The sequence below is a fragment of the Sarcophilus harrisii genome, chromosome 3 (genome assembly GCF_902635505.1).
Source record: "Sarcophilus harrisii chromosome 3, mSarHar1.11, whole genome shotgun sequence".
NCBI classification, from domain to species: domain Eukaryota; kingdom Metazoa; phylum Chordata; class Mammalia; order Dasyuromorphia; family Dasyuridae; genus Sarcophilus; species Sarcophilus harrisii.
The window spans coordinates 546,419,587-546,445,431 of NC_045428.1; the positions used below are offsets into that span (position 1 = coordinate 546,419,587).

The 25,845-nt window shown below is 40.6% G+C and overlaps 1 protein-coding gene across 3 annotated transcripts in view; it reads left to right on the plus strand.

Moving 5' to 3' along the window:
• Positions 1–25,845, plus strand: part of KHDRBS1 (KH RNA binding domain containing, signal transduction associated 1) — a 32,195-nt gene that overhangs the window by 1,074 nt on the left and 5,276 nt on the right. Inside the window, exons 2-12 of one of the 3 annotated variants that reach the window (XR_004233326.1) lie at positions 7,966–8,090; positions 9,038–9,154; positions 11,217–11,363; positions 13,037–13,170; positions 14,230–14,431; positions 14,750–14,817; positions 15,157–15,215; positions 17,930–18,121; positions 21,026–21,090; positions 21,730–21,856; positions 24,005–24,251. Coding sequence is in view for 1 of the 3 variants with exons in the window: in XM_023500234.2 (XP_023356002.2) it covers positions 7,966–8,090; positions 9,038–9,154; positions 11,217–11,363; positions 13,037–13,170; positions 14,230–14,431; positions 14,750–14,817; positions 15,157–15,215; positions 17,930–18,027 (950 nt within the window). In the remaining 2 variants the exon portion in view is untranslated. Of the gene's footprint in view, positions 1–7,965; positions 8,091–9,037; positions 9,155–11,216; positions 11,364–13,036; positions 13,171–14,229; positions 14,432–14,749; positions 14,818–15,156; positions 15,216–17,929; positions 19,277–21,025; positions 21,091–21,729; positions 21,857–24,004; positions 24,252–25,845 lie in introns of those variants that run through there. The other 2 variants (XR_004233325.1, XM_023500234.2) reach the window with 2 other exon arrangements.

Here is a 25,845-nt window from a genome sequence, read left to right on the forward strand (position 1 = left end):
AGCCGCGGCTCTCGCCTTTGTGCCTCTCTGAGGATCTCCAGCCGTAGCCGGTGCCCGGCGCCTCGAGAGCGCCACGTTTTTGACTGACTGACCACAGGCTGGAGGCGCGGAGGGAGCCGCGTTCGGCTCGGCCAGCCCGTGCGGGCCACCATGGGTCAGCGCGCGGGCCCGGCCGGGGCGTCCCAGGGAGGGAAGGAGGAGATCGGGTGAAGTGGGCGGGGCGGGGGGCGCCTGCGGACCGAGAGGTGGGAGGGGGGCTGCCGCCGAGAGCGCCGCGCCTCTGTGGCCCCTCGAGTCGGACTCGGCCCGAGGCTCTGGCGTCTTATTCGCTACGCCCGGAGAAGGGTGTCTTGCTGCCTGGAGGCACGAAGCCGGGCCTTCCCCCTGGGCCCCGCTATGTCCCCCCTCCCCCGGTTGTTTAACGGCGTGGGATCACCTTGTTCTCCCCTCGAGAATCTGGGAACGGCCCCAGACCCGGGGGGACCGAAAGCGCGGGGGAGGGGATGCGGGGCGTTCTTTATTCCTTTTCCCAGAGGAGCGGGGATGGAGAGAAGTGCTCGGCCGCTTCTCGCCTAAAAAGCCTGTGCTAGTGGGGTGCTTTCTCCTGGATGGAGAGCTCACCAGAGAATGGAGATTGCCAGTCTTTGTTCTGCGTGTACTAAACATTCTCCGGTCCCTGATCCGCACCATCCAATCACCTGGTGCCTCGGATGTCTCCGCAGCACCACAACCCATCTGCTTTGTGTTAGCTTCTGGTTGGGGTGTTCTTTTAATAACCCTTCTTATGAGAGATTGATTGAGTTTATTAAAATTCTGAAGCTTCAGGGCTGAAACTTTAGGTTATTTGGCAGCCTTAAACAACTAGAGGAGATTTGGAAAAGACGTGATTTTCCTTTTCTTTGTTCTCTATCCCGAAAGGGATCTGACTTTAAAAACAAATCCTGTGTTTGTCAGCATCCAAGTCATCCAGTTTGCCTCTTATTTGGGATAAGGAGAAGCATTTTTAGATCTAATGTTGTGTTTAGTGTTGCCCACAGTTAATTCTGGGTTGTGTGGTGTTATTCCCTTCTTTTGGAAAACTGCATCGGAGAGTTGTTCACCTTTTAGATTGAGGTGTAATTGTGTTAAATGACACTTAAAGTGTCAGATTGGCTTAGTGTAGTGCTGCCAAAATGACATGGATTGCTTTTCATTAAGCACCTTCTCTTTTGATATGTAAATATTTCTTTGAAATTTACTGGAAGTGATGCTTAAATCTGTGACCCATTTTCAAAAAACCACTGATTTTCTGAAAGAAGGGTCTGATAATTAGGCTTTGTATTGCCGTTGAGTAATCTCATTTGCATTTTAACTACTTAGTAGTTTCTGCTAGCATCTCTCATCAGTAGCTCAATACGCTGGGAATTTATATTTCCAAAAGTATCTAAAAACATGTAAATGAAATGCATCATAAATGGCCTATATTGTACTTTTCAGGGTTTAGGACTGTAACCACACACATTAACTCTTTAATTTGTGATAAGAGATCACAAGGTTACTACATCATTCTGTCCTTTATTACTAATTTCTCAAAAGATAAGTCTATGTAATGTGAGTTTTAAATGAAAAGTTTCTTAGAGCAACCACCTGAATATATTAATCCTCAAATGTTTGAAGTTTTTCCTTCCTTTGTTTGCCTTTTGTTTCCTTCCCAGACAGATTTTAGGAAAACCTTTTCATTTGTTAAGTTTTGGTTTTTCCCTTAATTAGAACCTACATTCTTAGTCTTTTTCATATTATGTATGGGCCCTTGTCAATCTTGTAAAGCCTATTTAGAATAATGCTTTTAAATGCATAAAGTAAAATATTGAGAAAATACAAAAGAAATTAATGATAATGAAATACAGACTTCAAAATATTTTAAAGAAACAATTCTGTGCATCCCACCTTGAGAACCCCTGATGAACCCCTGATAAAGGGATTGGATTAGAGAAATATTGTTACCAAATTATACTTTTTTATTACAAAAGTACATATGATTCTATAATCATAACAATAAAAGCTATCATTACCTGCAAGAATTTGTGGGAAATTTGTTATTTGCAGCATTTTTTTTCTTTTCTTTTTTTTTTTTAAATTAAAGCTTTTTATTTTTCAAAACATGCATGGACAATTCTTCAACATTAACCCTTGCAAAACCTTGTGTTCCAATTTCCCCCTCCCCTAACTGGCAAGTAGTCCAATATTTGTTAAACATGATAGAAAATATATGTTAAATCCAATATATGTATACATATTTATACAATTACCGTGCTGCGCAAGAAAAAAAGAGAAGCAAAGTAAAATGCATGCAAATAACAAGAAGAGTGAAAATGCTATGTTGTGAGCCACACTCAGTTCCTACAGTCCTCTCTCTGGGTATAGATGGCTCTCTCCATCACTGAACAGTTGGAACTGGTTTGAATCCTCTCATTGTTGAAAAGAGTCATGTCCATCAGAATTGATCATCATATAATCTTGTCATTGAGAAATATCATCGCTAGGAAAACCAAATGGTAAGGATAAATGCACATTTTTGAAAACTATATTCCAGTTCTGAGTTGGGATACTTTTTGTTAAAATATTTCTGAATGAATTGTAACGGTTCATTCAGAATTTCAAATATAAAATAAACCCCAGGAAACACTGTAAGACTGTATGAGTGGGCAATATAGTGGCAAATGAGAGAGTTTGTATGTGTAAATATACTTGTATGTGAATAAAAGAAAAAAAATTGTATTCTATTTACAAGATAAACTGTAAGCTCTTGACTATGGCTTAGAAAAAGAACCTTGAAATCTACGGTTTGCTGTACCTTAACATTGAAAAAGCTTAAATCCTGGGTATCATCAGGAAATGACTAGAAGCAAAAATGAAAACAGCAGAACCTTTCCTGACCCTTTAGAAAATAATGGTTCATGTGTCCACACTTGGCATTTGTGCAGTTCTGGTTACTGAAGTTCAAATAAGATGTAAGGACAATGAAAATGGATTAAAAGAACATCATAGATAAGATTCAGATTCTTAGATGAAAAAATTCAAGATTGAGACGGTACAATGAAGGATATGGAAAAAAGCTAACCGACTTCTTTAACCAAATTGTAGAATAGAAAGGGTGAGAGAGAATCCCTTGAAGATTAAAAGGGACCTTTTTAGGGTCAGTAAAATAAGATACAGCCTTGCTTTTGCATAACAGGACTTGTCAAAAGTACTACAGATTAAAAATACTAATTAAGAAAGGATTGGATAAGTTCCTGAATGGTAAATTCAAAGTAGGTTATAAGGGTATTGAGAGGTATTTGTAGTCCACCTTAACATTTTCCAGTTAACATTCTGAAAGCCAGTTTTTTGCCAAAAATCCATGGATGCTGCTAGCAGAGAATAACATGATGGATCTATTATTGACCTGGTCTCATGATAATTATCATAATTTTTTTAGATTAAATTACATCAGATTTAAGCTAGCTTTGTAGATAAGTATGAGCTTTTGCATATGTTTTTAAGCATTTTTCTTCATTCTTTGCTTTTATCTTAACAAATATGTCAAGCCTCAGCAGACTGAAGTAGGATGTTAATAGGGTGGGAGGCAGAGCTGGGTATATGTTTAAATTTTCATTTAAAATTACTTTTTAATTGGTTTGCAGCCTACTTTTGAATTCTGGGCCTGTTAATTTGCATGACTGCCTGATTCTCAAGCTGCTATTTTGGCATTTACATTCCAGTGTAAGCAAATTTTATCTTGACTTGAAAGTATTAACTTAATGACTTTTCCCACCAAACTAGTGAGAAAGCTGACCTTGCCAAATCTTTGAGGGCAAGAGATTCAAACCAATAACTGAATGTCCACTGTGTGGTAGGTAACACCTGTTAAATGCTTTCTATAAGAAGCTTATCAAGTAGAAGAAAGGAAAGACAACAGATATGGAAAGTGAAACAACAAAAGGGGTAAACAACAGTTCAGAGTAACAGTTGAAGAAATTTTGTCTTGTCTTTGGGGACTTGTGACTTTACTGATATAGAGAACTCCCTTAACTAATGTAGTCCAGTGACTGGCTTCTGCAATTTCAATATTGTCTTCAATAAGTGACTTGCCTTGGGTTATCCAACCAGTATGTGTCGGATGGGACTTGAACTCGGGGCTCTTGATGACTCGGAAACATGCTCTATCCTCTTTGTCAGGCTAATTCTTGCCAACAGAAGGGTTATTACCAAGGTATTTTTGGAAAATATTGTTCTGGGCAGAGCAGTGATCTGAACTTTTATAGAGTTTTCTAGGAACTTAATTTGTAGTAGGCATTCTGAAGAGGGTATTTTACTTTAGATTGGGTGTGATCAGGTAAAGTTTGGATTGAAGTAGGGTTTGAGTTTGAAGAATTGGATGGAGGAGGCAGGGCAGAACAACCTAGGCTCAGGTGATAGCACTTGGGAGAAAAAGTCAAGTTCCAAGGGTTCTGCTGTGAATCTATGGTCTCAAGGTATAATTTCAATGGAGTAATGCATTTTTTCTTAAATTTTATCAATAATATGTTTTTATTATCACCTACATTTGTGAATATCTGCCCCTTTTTTCCTTCCCTCCCCCATCCTTCTAACAAAGCCATCCCTTATAACAGAAGGGAGAAAAGGCAGCAAAGCAAAACTAGTCAATAAATTAACTGCCAATATTTTCTATCTTTCCAGTGTTGCAGGGAGGCATTTTCTCAGTTATGCATTCTTAGGTTTCTTCTGGTAGCAATACAGATTTCTGCATACACATTATTTACTCTAGGAAATATGATGGGTTTTCTCTCCACTGAATTTCCTTTGGTCCTTGAGCAAAGTCAGAGATTGCTTCAAGAGACAAAAAGTAAAGCACATTTTGCCTAGGACAAAGTCATTGTTGATGCAGCTGGCTAATCTTTTCTTGAAGATATTTATCAATCCTTGTAACCCTATTCCTTTTTGAAAGAAAGCTGAAGAGAATTCTACATTCAGCTGGAGAAGTCATTGGGTCTGAGGAAGGTTTATACTCTAATCAGATTGACTATCTTCCTTCCTGAAAAGCCAGTGAATTGATTATCCCATTATTTTTATTTTAAGTAAAATCCAAATTTCTCGTTTAAATTTAAGCTTTTTTTATTCTTCTATATTTAGAAAACTATAGATAAATATCTTTTTCATGAAAGCCCTTAATATAGATTAAGATACTGAGCAAATCATCTTTTTTTTTTTTTTTTAAGTTTTTTATTTTCAAAATCTAGGCATAGTTTTCAATATTCACCTCTGCAAAAACCTGTTCCAAAATTTCCTCCCTTCTTTCCCCTGACCATCTCCCTTAGATGGCAAGTAATTCAACAATCCAATAGTTAAACATGTGCAATTCTTCTATACATATTCCCACAATTATTATGCTGCACAAGAAAAATCTGATCAGAAAGGGGGAAAAAAGCAAGCAAACAGCAACAAAAAAGATAAAACTACTGTGTGATGATCCACACTCAGTCCCCCCAATCCTTTTTCTGGGTGTAGATGGCTCTCTTCATTGAAAGACCATTGAAACTGGCCCGAATTATCTCATTGTTGAAAAGAGCATCAGAATTGATCATCATCATAACCTTGTTGCGGCTGTGTACAGTGTCCTCCTGGTTCTTACTAACTTCACTTAGCTATCAGTTCATGTAAAACTCTCCAGGCTTTCCTGAAATTCCTGCTGATTGTTTTTACAGAACAATAATATTCCATAACATTCATATACCATAATTTATTCAGTCATTTTCCATCTGATGGGCATCCACTCAGTTTCCAGTTTCTTGCCGCTACAAAAAGGGCTGCCACAAACATTTTTGCACATGTAGGTCCTTTAACCTTTTTTATGCACATCGCCTTTTAATTTTCTGTTCTGTAGTTTTAAACAGTTTTAGTTGTTTAACCTCTTTTTTTTTTTTTTTTGAGATTTTTTTCATCTTTTTAATCATCTTTGTTAAACTTCTCTGAAGCCTCTCCCATTTCTCTACAACTTTCTAAGAATTAGTATCCAAAACTAGTCATGACCACTCTAAAGTATACTGCTGCAGAATATAGTAGGACTCTTTTTTAAAAGTATTAGAATGAGTTAGAAAAGTGAATGAAATCTCAGATAACCCTAACGTTTCTGGGTTCGACCCTTGTAACCTGACCAACCTAAAAACTATCAAAACTAATAAAACTAAAAACTGTATTCTGATGAGCTGTGAAAGAACTAACAAGAAAGGGCATAGAGAGACATGATCAAAGATGAACTATTGTGCCTTCCTATAATTTTATACATTCTATATATTTAAGGCTACAATTATGATGAAGACCAAAAAAAAGACCCCCTACAGTTCATGAAGCTTGGGTTATCAGCTTTTAATGGGGATTCTAAACAGGAAGTTTGTGCAAATACTATGGTGGAGGTTGGGGGGTGGAGTGGCAGTGAGAGGGAGATGATGATACATGGGAACAAGCTTTTTTTTTTTTTTTTTTTTTTTTTTTTAATGATAGTTAATAAGAGAAGAGAGGCTGGCGATAAGCTGTCAATGAGACCCTGAGCATCTAGTACTTAAAATAGACAATGAATGAAAAATAGTTTCATCTGAAAACTGAGGGATAGTTTTGTGTAGAGGTTCTCAAGTATAGATGATTTAAGTTTAAATGGTTCTTTCTATCCTAACCTGTGTTAATAGAAGAAAAGGTTCATTGTGATTATCAGTAGAGAATATATTTACCTAGGACCAAATGAAGCACATTTAGCTAACTATAAAGTTTTAGGAGATGATGCTATGGTATCAATAGGAGTCTTGAGGTCCTGATGCCTCATAGAGGTTTGTTCTTGGGAAAAGAGTGGAAACTTGGACTTGATTACATTGATTACACCTCCCTCTTCCCTTAGTCACTGAACGGAGTTGCATTTCTGTTCACAGAACAGTCAAATCAACTTGACTAAACAATGGTTATAAAACTGCTAAGTGCAGGCATTATAAATGATGATGGGAAATTTGGTACTTAATACAGAAAGAAACATAATAAGAATTTTTTGTTGAGGGTTGGTTTCGAACCTAAGGCTTTTACGAGCGCTTGGATCTATTGGTCTTGAGACTCCTTCTACAGTTTGTCATCTCTAACTTTTGGTTATATCATGCTGGGGTGTGTGGGTGGGGTAATGGAGTGGAACCTGTACTTGCCTACTGTTAGTAACATAAAACAGTCCTGATAAAGTAATGGGTGTTTTCTCTGTGGGAGGCCCTGTGCTTCAAGGGGATGCTGCTGGGCCTGGGAGTGAGTAAAGGAAAGGATTGAAAATGCCTCTTGGGCTGTCCGTAACCATATTACTGTTTAAGCTGCTACTCTTAAAATAATGGCTGGCAGCTTAGTGCAAAAAGCCCTTTCTGATGAGGTCTAAAATAACCATCTTAACCAATTCAACTAAAATAGGTTAAGAAGCTTTCTTCTCTTTGGGCATTTAGTTTGGATTAGATGGCAACAGGAGGTTGCTTTTTGAAGGGTAGAAAGGATGGTACTAAACAGTCTTATAGAGGGCAGATTTCTGTCTGTTTAGTCTCATTTGGAAATTTGAAACTTAATTAAACTTCTACAGATGGTTAAAGGAATGAGTCATTGGGAAGCAGAAAGTTTGCATTTAGAGAATTGATGTGTTTCTCTAGTCATATCAACCACATGTGAATTCTGACACTGGTACCAAATACAGAATTTCCTTTTTCTTTTTTGGAAGATCAGTGATTCTTGGGAAATCTTTTTAGAGACTTATTTGCTAGGGAAGGTACAGAGCAAAACTGCCTCTACTTATGATTACAGCTGTTGGCGTAATCTTCCTGAGAGCATGTTGCTTCATCTCCTTGATTTTCTTCACACAGTATATTCATGGTCATAGCTCTAAAGAGACTGAAAAATTTTCCTTTCAAAAATAAAACGACTGTTTATTCTATTTAGAAATCGAGAAGATTCAGAAGGGTGAATCAAAGAAAGATGATGAGGAGAACTACCTGGATTTATTTTCTCACAGGAACATGAAACTGAAGGAACGAGTCTTGATACCAGTAAAACAGTATCCCAAGGTAAGGCAGAGGGGTCCACCTGGAAGATCCTTTCATCTTTTTAGTAGATGTCCCACCAGTCACTAAATAGGTAATAATTTTGGGGGGGAGGGGGTTCTTGATAGTTTAGAGACTTATTTCAGCACTAAGGAAGTTTTGTTAAAATTTAGAATATTATTTAGTATCTCATTTCTTGTAATTTCTGAGCTACCAAAGGATTTCTAGGGAGTGGTATCATATTTATATTATCAGAGAATTATTTCTTTTTTTGTTTTTGAGTTCCAACTGTAAAAATAAACTGACACTAGAAAACTAGAAATGTTCAACTTCACAAAAGTTGCTGTATTAAGACTAAATTAGTTAAACTAAGCATTAATTTAGCCTGAATCTTTGGCAAAATAAAATTCTCTTCTGAAAAAGATATTTCAAAAACTCTTTAGTTTATTGTCTACCAAAAGCATGTTTGTGTAGTATATGGTTTTTAAAGAGGATAATGGTTTGTGATTGAATATGATTCTTCTTTTAGCTATTAATTCCGTCAAATATATGTCCTTAAATTGAATACCACTACTATGATCCTAATCTGATGCTTCACAGTGACATGGAAGTGATTTTAGGTTCTCAAAAACCATGCTAAGACAATGAAAGCTCTGGGAAAGTCCTCTCCAGCTGGGAAAGACATTGATGGCAGGAGCCCATTGACAAGTGTGCTGTGAGGCAAAAGACTAAGTGACTTGAGAGAGTCAGCTTTAAAGAAACTGGGCCACCAGGGCAGAATGGAAGAAGACTGTAGGAAGAGCAACCATGATGTAGCAAATGGAAAATCCTTAAAATATAATAAGACAGGATTAAACTGGATCCCTATTACTGGTGGAGACTTTCTTATTCTGAGAATGTTAAAAAAAAAAAAATTGTATTCAGACAGTAAGCAATCACATCTAATTGTTTTTGTTTTCATTCCCTATCAGTTTAATTTTGTAGGGAAGATCCTAGGACCTCAGGGGAACACGATCAAAAGACTGCAAGAGGAAACTGGGGCCAAAATATCAGTTTTAGGAAAAGGTTCCATGAGAGACAAAGCAAAGGTAAGTAAGGAAAGGGGGAAAAAATGCTGCAGAATTATTTGGACAGCTTGGAAACTGGTGTCTTCGGGAGTAAATATCCTGAGTTCCTCTGTACAATATGATGCCTTCAAGAGTTGGGGACATGCTCTTGTTGACTAAATTTACACATTTATTGGCAGCTCTGGAAACCACAGGGACATTTGAACTATTCCTTTTTTAACTTTGCTTCTTTCCATTACCAAACAGGACTTGGACATGGGACATGGCAGAGTTTCTCAGCAACAGCTCAGAAGCACCAAAGCTTGCTTAGGTTAAAACACAAGGGAGACTGTGAAATAAGAGAAATGTCACCTCTTTCTTGAAAATCAAAAAAGTAGGAGCTAGCAGAGCAGACTAGTTAGTGCTTTTATTATTTTTTTTCCCCTTGTATGTGCTTAAAAACCACTGAGAATATGATAGTGGTGGCCAGTTGTGGCCTGTATATGATTGGTGTTTGAAAGAAATTAATCTCTTCCATTATAAGGATTGGGAAACTTTTCTTTATGGACTTGCTTCTTTTCTTTGTTAATGCAAGTATTTCTTTTAATTTTGTTCTGTAATTTTGAACGTGGCAAACACTAGGCTTGAACATTTGTTTTTACAAAGAACAGAACAAGAGGATTATGTGTGAAGGGTATGGGAAGGTTGAAGTACATACTAAATTCATTTGTGTTAGTTCTAAATGCTGTCTTGCATTTCTGTATGTATCACTATTGCTAACTATCCCTTTTCCTCTCAATTTTTCCCTCTCCTCCAACAAACAAAAACCTAAACCCTGCATAAAAAGTTAAGATCTTTCTGCAAAACAGATCCATATATTGGGCATGATATTTTGTGCTTCTCTTGAAGAGATTGGGAAACATTTTGTATCCTTTGTCTCTCTGGAGTTATGATTGTTAGTTGTGATTGACTTGATCAGAGTTTTTCTTTACAATGATGCATTTAATCATTGTATAAATTATTCTCCTGATTCTGCGCAATTAACTCTATCACTTGCATGTCTTCCCATGTTTGAATCTATACCAAATAATAGCTACTTAGTGCTGCTGAAGGAATAATGTACAGTAGAAAGATTAAATTTGGAGTCACTAGACTTAATTTGGAATCACAGCTCTTTTTCTTCTTTGTGCAATCTTGGACAAGACTCTTAGCGAGTCTTGGTTTTCTCCTCTATGAAGTGGGGACATTACCCTAGATTATCTCCAAAAACCCATTCAGTTCAGAATTCTGTTAACTCCTCATCCCCTTAAAAAAAGAAAGAACAAAAAATAGCCCAAACCCCATAAATCTCCAGGGATAGAACTGGAAGTGATTAGTTCTCGGCTATAATTAAAATAGGTGTTCTTTTTTCTTGCAAAGACTGTAACTTGTATTTTTCTTTCTGAATCACCAATATGACAGTCATAAACTAGTGACAAGGTACATGATAGTGCCATTGTCGCTGTTGAGCATTAAATTGGGAGCTAGGGAGCTAGATGCCTATGGGATGGTGAGCAAGATTGACTTCTCTGTCCCACCAGGCCTTAGTTTTCTGGTTTTCAAAATAACTAGACTGGATAATCTCTAGAGGTACCTTACCAGTTATAAATCCTCAACTGTTCTATTTTGAGGCTTAAGATATGTGAAATTATTCATGGGAGCTGATTTTTCTCCCTTTATTTTATTGTTTTTTTCTCTGAATATTTCCTTTTCATTTTCTTTCCTCAGTGTCTCATAGTAGGGAGAGAACACTTAGGTTCCTAAAAGCTATGCCGACAGAACTCACTCTTGTGGCGGTCCTGCCAAGTGAGATAGGCTCCATGTGTGGACTTTGCTTTGAGAACAGTTTTGACTATATTAGGGGATAGGTTTAGTACCCAAGTTTGGGTACTAGCTAATAGAGATTTTTGGCCTAAGCAGTTCATGAGAAAGAACATTTAAATAGTGTATTCCATTCTACTTTGTTGGTAGGTCCTTGAAACATCAATCTGTAGATGTGAGTATGAATGACTTTTAGGTTATTTAAATGCTATATCTTTATGTACCCCTTTTTCCATCCTCTCAGGAAGAAGAGCTACGTAAAGGAGGAGACCCTAAGTATGCCCACTTAAACATGGACCTGCATGTTTTCATTGAAGTCTTTGGGCCCCCCTGTGAGGCTTATGCCCTTATGGCTCATGCTATGGAAGAAGTCAAGAAATTCCTTGTTCCGGTAAGTCCCCTAAGTCACAGAGCTTTGCAGGCCAAGGTGCTGTGGTGCACAGTGCTTAGGGAATGGGTCTAAAGAAAGGGTCCTGCTCAGAGAGAAAGGGCTTCAAGGGGGTTCTCTGCTTCAGTGGAGGGGGGAATCCTCCTGCACCAGGATGGTTTTTACCGAATAGGCCAAATTCCCCTCCCCTCTCTTTTTGTGTGATGTAGTAGAAGAATGGCTCATATTTCAATCAAGTTTGTCCCCAATGCTGTGTCACTGTAGTCCTTTGGCAGGCCATTGAAAGATAGCAGGTCCAGAAAAATCTGCCTGATTTTCTGTGGATGTACCCCTTTATTTTAAAATGGAGTCCATTCAAGAAGCAAGCCTAAAATGTCTGGGCTTTGTTTATAGTACTACAACTATTATTGGGAAAATAATTCCTTTAGGTTCTAATTCCCTTTTTGCTACTAACAAGATAGGTTGTCTTGGGCAGATCCCATAATCTTCATTGCCTCACTTTTCCTTCTTAAAGATGGGGTTGAATTTCTTCAGTATCTTTTTAGTTCTTAAGAAGTATAATAAGGAGTTGGTAAATTTGTTATACTTTTCAGCTACAAAATATTAAATTTAGGAAAGATAGAGGGGGTGAATTTTGAAGTATTTATCATTATGATAGAACAGTTGATTATAATTCATTAATATCCTTACTTCAAGGGACTTTGGATTCTCAGGTATCCCATAAATGAAGTGAGTATTCCTTAGTCATTTTAATATGAAAAGTCCAGTTTAACGTAACAGAAAATGTGAAATGATATTTTACTCAACAAGACTTTTCTTTATTATATGAGAATTTATTTAAAGCATTTTGGAATAGCTGTATATCCAGCTGTGGTCACTGGATAGAACTGTAAATAGTAGATGTATGTATATTCCCTTGCTGTTTTCTCTCTCTAGCCTCTTTCTCAGGAGAGGTAAATTAAGAAACCTACCATATAATTGAGCTTTAGAGAGACTTGGCAGAGGAATCTCACTTTGTTATTGTTACAATGGCAGCCTTAAGGAATCTGAGCACCCAGGCTGGCATTGGTGACTTCATTCCCCTGTATGTGGCAGGCAGGGAGTGAAGACAGTCCCTGTACCCCTCTAAAAGAGTCGGGGGGGAAGATTCAGTTACTAGAATGTTCTTTTAACATTTCTACAGGAGTATCCATTTGGAAGGCATAAAAATGCATAAAGCACTAAGAATGAATGGTTGTAGCGTTCAGGAGAAATGTGTGAAAAAGAGCTTGGAGTTTGGATTGGCAAATAGCATTTCATGCTTTTCTGGCTCAGGGCCACTTTTCTCATGGAGAAGAGGGAGCCATTTGGGCATCTTTCCTTCTGGAAACATTTAACTTCGTCTGGGAATAAACAGTTCTAAGTTCTAGGTTAGTCTGGTTCTGTGGCACTCTAACTGTATAGGGGAGTGGGGGGGGCCAGAGAGGAAGAGAAGGTTAGTACTTTCCAGCTCTTTTGAGGTTTGTAGACTCTTGGAAAAACAGCACACACTCATTTTTACTTTGGTAGGGACTTGGTGTCAATGATAGATGTCATCGTTTGAAGTTGGGTTCTACAAATGGTACCAGACTCGTATGACCTCTGACATCTCCCAGCAGAAGTTTGAAATATCACATCTTCTTTATTGTCCTTTTTAGGATATGATGGATGATATCTGCCAGGAACAGTTTCTTGAATTATCTTATCTGAATGGTGTGCCAGAGCCTAACCGTGGGCGTGGGGTACCAGTAAGAGGAAGGGGAGCAGCTCCTCCACCTCCACCTGTTCCCAGGTAATTATGAAGGAGGTAAATACCAGGGAGAAAAGCCTGAAGTGGGAGGTGAGCTCTGCTGCTGCTAACCAGGGATGTCCTGCCAGCACCAAACTTGTTTTTTTGTGGCCCTCCTCAGGCTGCCCTCAGCTGTCTGGGGCATCTGGAGATTTGTGTTCACATCTGGAGTATTGTGTTGGTTCTAGGTGCCACATTTTAAGAAGGACTTTGAAAAGCTGGAGTGAGTCCAGAGGAGGGAGATTAGTGAGGGGACGCGAAACCATTGTCATGAAGAATGGTTGGAGGAGCTGGGGGTGTTTGCTCAGACACAGAGAAGCTCTAAAGGAGCCATGAGCCTCTCAGAGGGTGCAGACTTGTGGCACCAGCGTGCCAGGGTCAGGGAGGCAGGCTGCAAGGGCACTGAGAGGAAGCACTTGTAGTAGCGTGCCACAATCCTGAAAGGGACTAGGGACTGCCTCCCGAGGAAATGAATTTCCTCTTATTGGGAGGGCTCCAGCCCAGGCAAGTCAGACACTGGATATCCTAGGCAGGAGCTGAGGTGAGGCCATCTCTATGACACTCCCCCTCCCCCCATGTTGAGGCTTTTCTCTTAAAGCTCTGCTGGGGAACCTGTGGAGGGGCTGACTCCAGGCGGTCAGGCATTAGTCCTGCAGGAGCCATGGAGGGGAAAACCTGAGGTGCTCCGCTGCCCCTGCAGTTCTGACAATACCTGAACTTGGGCCAGACAGGCCTAATGGTCTGGGGGATCTTTTGACAGGTTCTTCCTCGAGTACAAACGTCTGCACTGTGTTCCTTCAAGTAGTAGCCATTCCCCACCATGGGCTTTGAGTCCAGTGAAGCTGTCAGATTTCAGGGCCATGGCAGAAGGCCAAATACAGGACTGGCCAACACCATCTTGAGCACTAGGGCAGCTGCTTTTGTAAAAGGGCCCGTTAAAAGCCACACTTTATGAAATGGAGCCTGTCCTAACTGGGCTGTCGTCTAGCCAAGTCAGTGTGCTTTGGACACTTGTGTGACTAGCCTCCTCCCTGGATACTGACTCTCCTCTCTTTTCCACAGGGGCCGTGGTGTCGGGCCTCCCCGAGGAGCCCTGGTCCGTGGTGCTCCAGTGAGAGGGGCCATCACTAGAGGGGCCAGTGTGGCCCGTGGGGTGCCCCCCCCTCCAGCAGTAAGGGGAGCCCCTACTCCAAGAGCCCGAGCCACCGGCATCCAGAGAATACCTCTTCCTCCACCCCCAGCACCAGAGACTTACGAAGAATATGTAAGAAACTTGAGCACGGTGTCCCTCCCAGATGAGGGAAGGCCAGATAAGTGTTGGCGTAGGTGCTAGAGAGCTAGTGTAGCTCTGAATGGGCATGAGGATCCCATGGGCAGACCTGCCAGTCAGTGACAGCTAGCCTTGGGAGGCAGACAGTTGGCCTGGCTCACACAGCAGGTGTTAGCGGGTCATGTTCTCTGCTATTTGTCTTACTTGGGCTTTTCCCGTGCTGGCCAGGATGACGCTTGTCTGCTCCCCTAGGACAAACGCCGGGCCTGGCTCACTCACCGGTTTGACTTGAGGTATTTGTGTCTCTTATAGGGATATGATGATACCTATGCCGAGCAAAGTTATGAAGGATACGAAGGCTATTATAGCCAGGGCCAAGGGTAAGTGATTTTCCAAACGCTTCTCTACTAAGAGGGAAAGGAAATTAGATCAAGGACATTTTGAGTGCTAAAGCCCAAAGCAGGAGGCGCTTGTATCTTCTGGTTGTTGCCTGTTTTTTGTTGTTGTTGTTGTTTTTTGGAGTAATAAGTGACCAGAGTCATTAGGGGTAGTCATCAGAAGGGTTTTTTGGTTTGTTTGTTTTTAAATAACAGTTGTGAAATAGTTATTTTGATAGAACTACAGAGTTTCTCCCACATTGAAGATCCACCTGTGGGAAATGGATCTGAGGTGCCAGTGTTCCCTTGCTGCCTTACTAATTGCTTGACTTCATCTTACAGGGACTCGGAGTATTACGACTATGGACATGGAGAGGCACAAGATTCTTATGAAGCTTATGGTATGTCCTGATGATATAATGGGAGATGACTGGCATCTGCTCTATGTTGGCTATTGCTGGCTAGGCCCTGGGGATTGAAGTCCAGGTGATGAGCCCTCCATGGGGACACATTGAGATCCCAGCAGTCTGTCTGAGGCCTTAATCTGGAAGCCAGATAAAGCATGATCACTAGGTTATTCACCCAGATCACAGGAGAGAATCAGTGAAGGACAGCTTTTGGAATTTGAAGGATGGGGAAAGAAAAGGAGCTACAGGTTTACAAAAAAGATGTCAAGTGCACCTGATACTTTGTTGCAGAAGTCCTCTACTTTAGCCCAGTGTGGTCAGGATGTTTGTGATGGGTAAACTAAAAGGCTCCTTGACAGGTTGCTGGCTTTCTCTTCAACTCTTTCTGGTGCTCTTAACTACAGCATATACAGCGCAGCAACTAGCAAAATAGTACAGAGAGTTTAGGGACCAGATTTCCAAACCTTGCTGGCCTAGTTAGACATAACTTTTGCTTCAAGTAACAAGACCTTTCATCTGTTTTATATCATTGGAAAATCAAAATAAGATCCAAATTCAGAGAGTTCAGGTGTACAGGGAAAGCCTGCCAAGAGGTAGCCTACCAAATGAATGAGTATGTATATCAGAGAATTTGGGACCAGAAGAGGTACAGTTGATGGAGAAAGTTTCTACTTCTTTACAGCTTTAAAAAAAAAAAAAAAAAGAGGGAGGGGATTATTTCTTTTACTAAATATGACCTGGACGAAATTGCTTACTGCCACTGGGCCCCAGTAAGTAAAGGACATTGGACTAGCACAATTTGTAGTCCCTTCTAGTTAATATTCTAGGAGGCTGTAGTATTTGAAGGCTACCAGAGATCCTTTCCACTGTATGGTAGCAAGTTGCTAGCCCTTTGGAAGAGTGCTCCTTTTTTATCTCTTAACTTCTGTTGTGAAAGTATTACAAAGGAATATTCTGGGGTAGATGTAAGAAAGTATTTTTGGTTTGCTTGAATGAATTTCAGGGAGTCCTCAGCACCGAACTCAGAGATCAGCAGCTTTTCTTCCTGAAACATTGAAAAGGGATGGGGATGGGGGGGGGGGGGGGTTAACTCTATATCTTTTCCCTTCCTGACTTTTGGGTCAGGCCTCAAAGCTGGCAGTGATATGATTGGCAAAGTTGAGCATCTGCCTGCTTGGGGGAAGCCATGTTTATCAGTTTGAGAGCTAAATGAAGCTGGACAGCTGCCATCAGCAATGTTGGGTGTCTGGAATGGCCTAACTAGTTAGGAGGGCAGTGTCTGTGCACTCGTGTTTCTCTCCATTGGTGAAACAGCACAGAGAGGTTTCTATTAGTCAAGTTTTTTTTTTGCTGGATAGGACTAATAGGCTATGCCAGGCTGGAGAAGGCCAGGGAGCTCCATTGTGCTCCCTGTGTGACAGTACCATAGCTAATCTGTTTATCCACTGTCCTTTCCTCTGGTCTCTGCTTTCACAAAAACAGAATTAGACATAGAAAATAGTCTTGTGGTCCTCACAGACCATATCCAAAGAATTTATAGAGTGTGTGTTGTGGTGGTGGTGATGGTGATGGTGGTGGTGGTTGCTTTTCAAAGGGAACATAGAAGTCTTCCATATCTGTGGTAAGATGAAGATGCATTTGAATACTGGCTAGCTGAGGGGTGTGAATGTGAGTAGGGGTTTAAATTTCATGGAGCAGAGATCTCTTTAGGTGCCTATGGTAGCCTATCATAGTCTCCTTTATGAAAACAATTTGGCCTTCATTTCTGATGCAGTAATGTCCCTTAGCTCTTGGCCAAGCGAAGATGCTGACAATCAATCAGAGCATTAAGTTTAAACACTTACCTGCCTGATCAACCATTCTGCTCCAGTCCTAGCAATTAGTGTGTCTTTGTTGGCTGAAAGATCTTATGAAACATAGGAGGCTAATACAAAAATATGTTTTGCCTGACTACATATGTATAACCTATGTCAAATTGCTTGCCTTCTCAATGAGGGGGAAAAGAGAGGGAGAAGAATTTAAAACAAATGTTATCGGTTTTACATGTAATTGACGAAAAATAAAATGTCAAATAAGCTTAAAGATAATTAAATAGAAAAACAAAGAAATATAGTCAAAAGGTTGAATCATTGAGGATATTCCTGCTATTCAGCCTGGCTAGTGGGAAGGGGAGGCTGCCTTCTAACCTGGAAGAGAGCAATCAGTCACCTTAGCAAGGCTGCCTGTCAAGGTCCACTGAGAGCATACTTGCCCAGATTAATGGCTGTTTGTTAGTGCCAGATGTGTCTGGAGTACAGATACTATTTCTCTTTTAGGATATGCCCTTAGCTTCTTAACTTCTCTTACCCTCCATTTCCAGTTCAGAAAGAGCCAAAATAACTAATTTGTTTATATCTCTACTATTTACATAATACAGGATTGTGCCAGGGAGGCACTTATGTGATGATCTATAAGCATCCTGTGCTTTTCTAGTCAGGAGAATAAAAGAATGGGACCCTGGTATGCACACTCCCTGTAATCTATCCCAACATGAGAACTTGACTTGAGTCCTTAGGGAAATGTTTTGGAGACATTGGGAAAAGAATGGGAGAAACTAAAATATTGACAGTAGTGCAGAGTTCCCAGAATACGGTGAGCTTCTCTCCACTCAAGCATGGCAGGCTGCCTTCCAGGTGGCTTACGAGCTGTTCTTGCTTTCTTTCCCACAGGTCAAGACGACTGGAATGGGACAAGGCCCTCCCTGAAGGCCCCTCCAGCTAGGCCAGTGAAGGGGTCATACAGAGAGCACCCATATGGACGTTATTAAAACAAACATGAGGGAAAATTATCAGTTATGAGCAAAGTTGTTACTGATTTCTTGTATCTCCCAGGATTCCTGTTGCTTTACCCACAACAGACAAGTAATTGTCTAAATGTTTTTCTTCGTGATTCCCTTCTTCTCCCCCCTTCCTCCATCCTCACCCTGCATTCTGGCTTCTGTATGTAGTATTTTAAAATTAGTTAAAATAGATTTAGGAATATCGAATTAATTTTTTTAAAGTGTGTAGATGCTTTTCTTTCTTTGTTGTTTAAATATAAACACAACTGTACCTTTTATAATAAAAACAGAAGTTGAGTTTAAAAAAAAAAACTGTTAGTTTCCAAAGTGACATTGCTTGCTTAAGGGTTCTGAAGTTAAGCTTTGTTAACATTCTCTTAGGTTTGGTTTGAGGCAACCCGTAAAGTTGTAGTTGCAGATTCCCAAACTAGGCTACATTTCAAAATTCAGGGCTGTTTTTAAGACTTAAAATCATAATATTAACGGTAGTAGGTGCCACCGTTTAAAAGTAAGCTCAGATGTCAAATACATTTCCTTAAAAGCATATGGCGGTTGAATCTTAAGTTTAAATTTTTAATATGAAAGATCCTCATGAATTAAATAGCCGGTGTATTTTTTTTAAAAGTTAATTGATTTAAAAAAAAACCAACAAAAAAAATTAGGTTTGTAAAATTGACTTTTTCATATGTGGGTTTTGAAATCTAGCCCCAAACATACAGTGTTGAGAGATACTTAGGGAGTAGGTTTTGAAATGGGGTAGGTGGGAGGGAGAGTGACAGACTGAATTTTACTAGATGCAAGGCTTTTTTTTATTAGCTAAGAAATTTAAAATCACTGCATCTAATAAATCCAGTGTTTGAATCAGAAAGCAAAATATTTCATATGGTTGAGGTTTGCTTTCTGCAAAACCACCAATACTCCTTGGGATGCTGGGGGCTGAAAAAGTACATTGTTTAAACGATATGACAACACTGAGCCAACCCAAATGATGCATTCATTCAAGTATGTCTCAACACTAGCGTTACATAAAAAGGGACACTGCAGCTAAAAAAAAAAAAAAGGAAAAAAAATCCACTCTGTACATAGGCTAAAGTCCTAATTGGATTTGTACTGTCCTCCCATTTTGTTCTTGAAGATTAAATGCTACATGTGTAAGTCTGCCTAAATAGGTAGCTAAGACTTATGTCAAAATGTCTACAGCAGTTTGTCAATAAAGTTTAGTCCTTTTTTAATCAAAGTAAATGTGATGAATTGTCATTTTTTTGTGGACAATAAAATAGTTTTCTCTCAAATAAACTTAAATTAACTCTAAAGTTAATGGTCTTGTTAAAATTTGAAAGCATTCTTAAAATGGTTGGGTGGGCTGTTTTTTTTTTTTTTGTTTTTGTTTTTGTTTTGTTTTGTTTTGTTTTTGGGGTTCTTTTTTTTTTAACCAAAAAAAGTTTATCTCGAGATGTTAAGTTTTAGTTTAAAAGAAAACCAAAGCTTTTTCACCCCCTGGAAATTACCAACAGCAGTTTGACTCAGTCTTGCTAGAGAGAACTGATATTTGGGGAGGAACAACCAAATGATTTAGAAGGAAACTTGGAGTTATTTCTTTGGACAGGTCCCAGGGCTTAAAACCAGGTATCATGAGGCTAGTTTTCAACGGAGGCCCAGGGGACTCTGAATGCAAGTTTGAAATATTTAGCTGAGAACTGAGGAGACAGTATGTGACAGTGCAAAGCACTCTGGATTTGGAGTCAAACCTGGGTGGGAGTCCCAGTTCTACCACTCACTACCTATGTGACCATGGGCAAGTCACTCTTCATTTGGGGGCCTCAGTTTCCACCTCTGAATTCTAAACTCCCCTCAGTTCTAAATAACATTTGATTCTCTAAAGTGGAAGATGTCTGTCCTGAAGCTGCCTGTATAGAGGTGTCAATACAGAACCAGGCTTGGTATTAAATCTAAGGGGCTTCTTCCCAAGCCCCTGGGGAACTGAGATAATGTCTTTATCTTTGACCTAGAATTACAAGCTGTCTCTAAAGCCCTTCTAAAGAGTATTTTGCCTGTGAGAACTGACTGGTGTCCAGATGGTCAGTTGTATTCTTTCCTCACAACCTTCAAGGTTTTTAATATGTGCCCCTCTCTACCACCCCGGGGAGCCACCCAAACTGCTCGGGGGTGAAAAACCCGTTCTGGTATTAAGTGGCAACCTGCTTGCAGCAGTGCATGATGGGGTATTTTTTTTTCTTTTAAAAACACACCAACAAAAAAAATTTGTATTTATAGATTGTGATAAAGTGTAAATAACTGAATTTTCAACCATGGTTTGGAGTCAGCTTTCAGGGCATTATGTCTTGTTTTGATGAAAAGAGATCACTCTATACCCCCCTTTTTAAAGGAAAATTATCGCAAGAGAATCAGGATGTGTAAAGCTAACATGCATCGCAAAAAAACAAAGGTAACCTAAATGTCTGATTTTAATAGCACATATTTCTCTTTTTACATAACCTGTGACAACAACTTGCATAAACAATTCTTTAGCTGTTAATTTCAATGTTAAAAAATTTGCAAAACCTGTTTAAAAGTAGCTGTAAAAAACCCTATGCTGCCGTATAAATTAGCCATAACTCTTAATAATCCTGCCCATTGCAAATGAACTGTAACATCATCTGGGCACAAAGTCTGACATATTAAATGACATAGTGTAAAAATGACAATGATTATAGATTAGACCAACTATGCTACTACCCCCAAAGCAAAGATTTCTGTTTAGTTATTTTAAAATGTAAAAGGATGACACCCCTCCACACCCCCCCCCCCAATTTCCCCTATAGATCCCAGTATTTATATTCACAGTCAAATGTTATTTAAAATTCAGTCTTAAATTGCATGTTTCTCTCCTGTAATGTGTAAACTGCATGCAGGATCTCTTTCTCTTGTTTTTGAGTCTCTCGGGCTCCCTGTCAAAAGGATTAATCTCTGTTTTCTCCACTTTCAGGTTCTTGAAAACTGTTTTGGAATTTCCTGGAGTAGAATATTTGACTGCTTGGACACCCTAATGTGGTAGGTCCACTTAGATCTCTCTTGGGGGAGAGGGTCCTATGTCTAAAACTTAAAATAGGGGATGGGATGCCCTATCTGTGGACCAGCCTTTTAGAGTGGGATCTGTATAGCTTCTTCTGCCTAAATTCACTTTCAGGGTATAATCAAAGTGGACAGCAGTGCCACCTTTTTCTGCCTATCAAGATTTATTTGATTTCCCCTTTGATCAGGTGAATATACTTAAAATTGGAAGTAAAAATAAATGAGGAGATGGTCACTTAATTTAGAAGGATAAGAAAAATTTTAGTTTCATTGAGAGTAATATAAGAAAAGTCAAATAGAAATGGTCTCTTCGGATGTTTGGATGGATGGATATAGAAGCCTCTGTGGAAAGATCTCTCAAGTTCTCCAGGTGTCAGAGAAGAAAGATAGCTCACAGGTTAGAATGGGTGATATCCGATGGCAGAGAATCTTCCTAAAGGTTAGTCCTTTCTCTACCCAAGAATCTTCAGTGGCCACTCCTCAGCTTGGAGTCTGACTTGTTACCTTTGCCAATGTTAGACTCCCTGTTCTCTGGTTTTATGCTTTTGCAAAAGGCTGTAATCCTGGGTTGCCTTCTTTAGATCTGCTTGTTAGACTCAGTCACCTGCTTCTTTCCAGGTTAATTTCCTACAGAAATTCTTTGCTGATCCTTCTAGTTGTGATGTGAGTCATGGTAAGATTAAACATTCTGGCTTGGGGAAAAAAGGCCCTCGGAGGTCATCGTGCCATCCCTCCCTTTCTGCAGGTCAGTAAACCAGAAGCCTTTTGTCTTGTTCAGACTTAACATGGGTCAGTGAGCAGAGCCTACATTTGAATCCTTTCCACTGTGCCACATACCTTCCTCACTCTCAAATTAGACTTTATCTGCTTACATACTAGATATCTCCCTCCACCACCACCACCCCAAGATTGTAGGGGCCACTGCTGCTGTCTTCCAAATCTCCAGTGGCTAAAACAGTTGTAAGAGCTGTTGGTGCTTTCTGAGTTGTAGGTTAAGGGTCCTCAGAGAACCCTCAACCCTCAAGCCCTGTCCATGGAGATAGCAAACATAGGCACTAGCAAATAATCTCATTTATTAAGGGGGCATCGGCTACATCTATTTCATAGGCTGGTGTAAAGCTCAGTGCCTCAGAGATCAAGTGGAATTGGTCAGTCAGCAAGCTTTGTTAAGCACCTGCTAGGTGCTAGACCTTGTCTTATCCTTATTGTCAAGTGTACCTTAGCCAGAGAAGCTGTGGAATTCCTGGAGGGAGTCCAGATGGCAAAAACCACCAGGCAACTTGGCCAGGAGCAGCCTCGTGGTGTTCTCTTTAGGCACTGAGAAGACACCAAATGGTTCCCTTCTGCTTTGGAGGCCACAGCAGGGCTCTAAGGAAAGTTTTGCCAAGGAGCCTTTGGCACTTTGAATAAGCATTTTAGGTTTCCCTTTTTTTTTTCTTTCTTTTTTTTAAACCTTAAAGGTTTTAATATCTTAAAGGTATTAGCAGATTTACCTCATAGCCAGAAATGAGTATAAACTTAGATGTACCATATTCTGCAAAGCATGGGGGGAAATTTCTCTGTAGAAAGGCCTGATCCAGTGCCTTCTCTGTATCTACAGTGTGCTCTTTGAATGACCCTGGAATTCAGGGAAAGCCTGGTTTTGAAGACTTTTGAGATTTAAGGTTGAATTTCAGTTAAAGACTCATTTATAGGGCAATGTTTAGGAGCAAGATCCAGCCTGGAGATTAAATATACATTTTGAGTCTACGAAGCTTCAGGATAATAATAGACCTTAGAAGATTAAGATTATTTAGTCTTTCTGCCCCCCCCCCCCCCCACTTCATAGATAAGGAAATAAGGCCTATAGAAATGGAATACCTCATTGAATAGTTTATAGATTTAACATATTGCAGATGTGGTTTTAGTGCTAAATCCCCCAAGCACATGCTCTGGCCAGATTCTCTGGCTCAGTTCCAGGGCTCCAGGTATATCCCCAAGATCCTCAAGAGCTGTGAGGTTCAGGGATCTTATTCCTCCTAAGAAGAGAGATAGCCCACCCATTGGCCAGGTGGGGAGGTGGCTGCAGCTCTTGGAGGCTCCCGGTTCAGCTCTGGAGCTGCCAACCTTTATCTGTTTTGGAGAGGAGCTTTCTCTTCCTGGGCTTAATCCAGCACTGCTAGTCACAAGTAAGAGACAGCTCTACGCTCAAGCCATTTAGTCTGGGGTTTAGGGCAACAACAGGCAAATAGGTAAGTAAGCCCAAGATAATTTGCAGGAGAGTGCTGGCAGTCAGGTGAGTGAGCCTACTAGCTTCACAGAAAAGAAGGGGACCCCTGAGCTGATCCTCTAGGGGAGCAGAAATGGAGAGGGGGCGGTCCCCCAGGCATGGCAGGGGGGCTCAAGTGCAGTGTACAGTGAGGTGGTCAGTCGTGTGACAGCTGGCATGGGGCAGGCAGCCAGGGGGAAGCTTGGCTGGGGTGCAGGATAACCTGGCTAGAGAGTAGGGCTCAAAGGAAGTGGGCCAAGGGATGTCTGTAAAGGTGGGATTGACAAGAAGTGGCAACTTAATTGGATATGAGGACTGAGAGATGGTTAAGGGCAGGATGACTTCGGGATTCTGAGCTCTTGTGCCTGAAGATGGTGGTGTCCTCAGAGAGTTTTGAAGGAAGTCTTTGTTAGAGATGTATACAAGATCCAAGTCTAGCAGGCAGGTGGCCATTCAGGACAGAGGCTGTGCATATATACTTGGGAGAGGCCTTTGCACAGGGACAAATCCCTGGGAGTCGATGGGAAGACAGAGCATAAAAGAGCAGTGGAGGGACCTGCCAGTTCTCATCCTTCTGGCTCCACGGTTGGCCCCAGGAACTACTAAGTTGTGTCTCTCATGAGATTTTGCTTCATTCCGCCACAGCATGATGGCTTTGTGTTCAAATACTCGTCGCCTTAAGCCTGTCCTGCATAACCTTGTGCCTCTGTCTACTCCGTGTGAGCCAGCTGTCACTGGAAATCAGAATGCCAGCTTTTGCATCTCAGCCCATGTCTACCAAACTGCTGTTACCTGGGAGCTCCTCATTGGCTGGGTTACTTTGATGTCATTAGCAGCCAGGGTGTGGGGAGCTGGCCAAACTGCCCTGGGCCAAGCCGAAGGTCTCTTGGAGGTGAGATGGGGGAAGGGATGCAGGTCTTTGTGTTGGCCCTGATTTCAGGGTGACTGTGGAAGGCCTCTCCCAGTGGCACACTATGGCCCTCTAGCAGCACAGCTGAGGTGTGGAACTCTTCTGGAAGGGAGGAGTCACACAGGTCTGGGCTCTGGAGTCCCCAGATGACCACTACTGGGTCCGTGGGCCTCTCCTCAATAGCAAGAGGCAGGAAAGGGCCTATTAGGGTGAGAAGTCTTCATCTTCATCTTATAAACGCTAAGGAGTAGAGAGGAGATTCAGGTTTGGTTTCAAACCAAGCAGGCCTACAGTGGGGAGCCATGGCCTCTACTATTGGAAAGAGATTGAGCTGTTCTTAATCTCAGTGTAGATTCTGGGTTCAGTGATAGTTCCCAAGCGCTGAAGCTTTTTCCACACTCAATTTTGTCTCCCAAGTACCCCAGCATTGAGGGCTGTCAAGCTAGTCAACTAGCTGGCTGTAGAATAGTTACAGTGTGGGACTTTGTGTAAGGAACAAAGTTCCTTCTGTGACCCTGGACAAGTTGCCTAACCTTCTGCTGTCATCTGTAAAATGTGGGTACAGACTTTTCTTGAGAATCCAGTATGCCATAACACTTAAAGTGCTTCCTAATCTTGAAGTGCTATATAAATGCTGACTATTGTTGCTGAAGTTGACGATTCCATCAGCTCAAAGTTCCTGAATATATCCTTGCCTGCCCTGAACTCTATATTTCAGAGGTCATCCGGCATCTCCAAATAACAAGTCCTTGTTGGAAACGCAAAGCCACATAAATATTTCCACCTCATTTTCACATAAACAAACTAAAATTTTGTTTAGATTAGCTTTGTTTTTTAATTCACATTTATTTCTTTTCTCTCTCAATCTTGACAAATAAAAAACTTTTAGTCAAACAAAACAAATTCTCACATTGACTATGTCCAAAAATACATACCTCATTTTATGTCTTGTGTTCATCACCTCTCTTTTAGGAGGTGTGGGAGGGTGGTTGATCACTGGCCTTTTCATTGATTGGTAAGAGCTGGAAGGGATCTAGTCCAAATCTATGATTTTATACTTCAATGTGTGGGGCTCAGATGGCATGAGTCATTCCCAGGGATGTAAGGGACTGGGCAGGGGCTTCTTCAGTAGAGATAGAGGATTTTATTCCCAAGAGATTGGTTGGTTGAAGTTTTAGCCTCTCTGGTGTGTTAATTTAGAAGTGCTACTTCCAGCATCAGAATCTTTTTGTTGGAAGGTCATCTTAACCCAGTTACAACCTTGAGTAGGCCTTTCACAATCAAGTCAGTAAACTTGGTTTCAGAGCACTGGACTAGGTATAGGAAGAGATTAAATTTAGCTACAGATTCACCTGGAATGTGAAACGGACTTGAGGATAATCCTTGCACTGGCTGTGTGTGTGTGTGTGTGTGTGTGTGTGTGTGTGTATAAAATCTGTGTTCATGATGCACCGGGTTCTGTTCTTTGGCTCTGCCCCGACTTGGTCTCTCTGTTCCTGGAGCTTCTTATGACGGCTCTGATGGTCATCTCAGCTCTGTTGAAAGATGTCCAGTGATAAGGCTCTGGAGTGTCTCC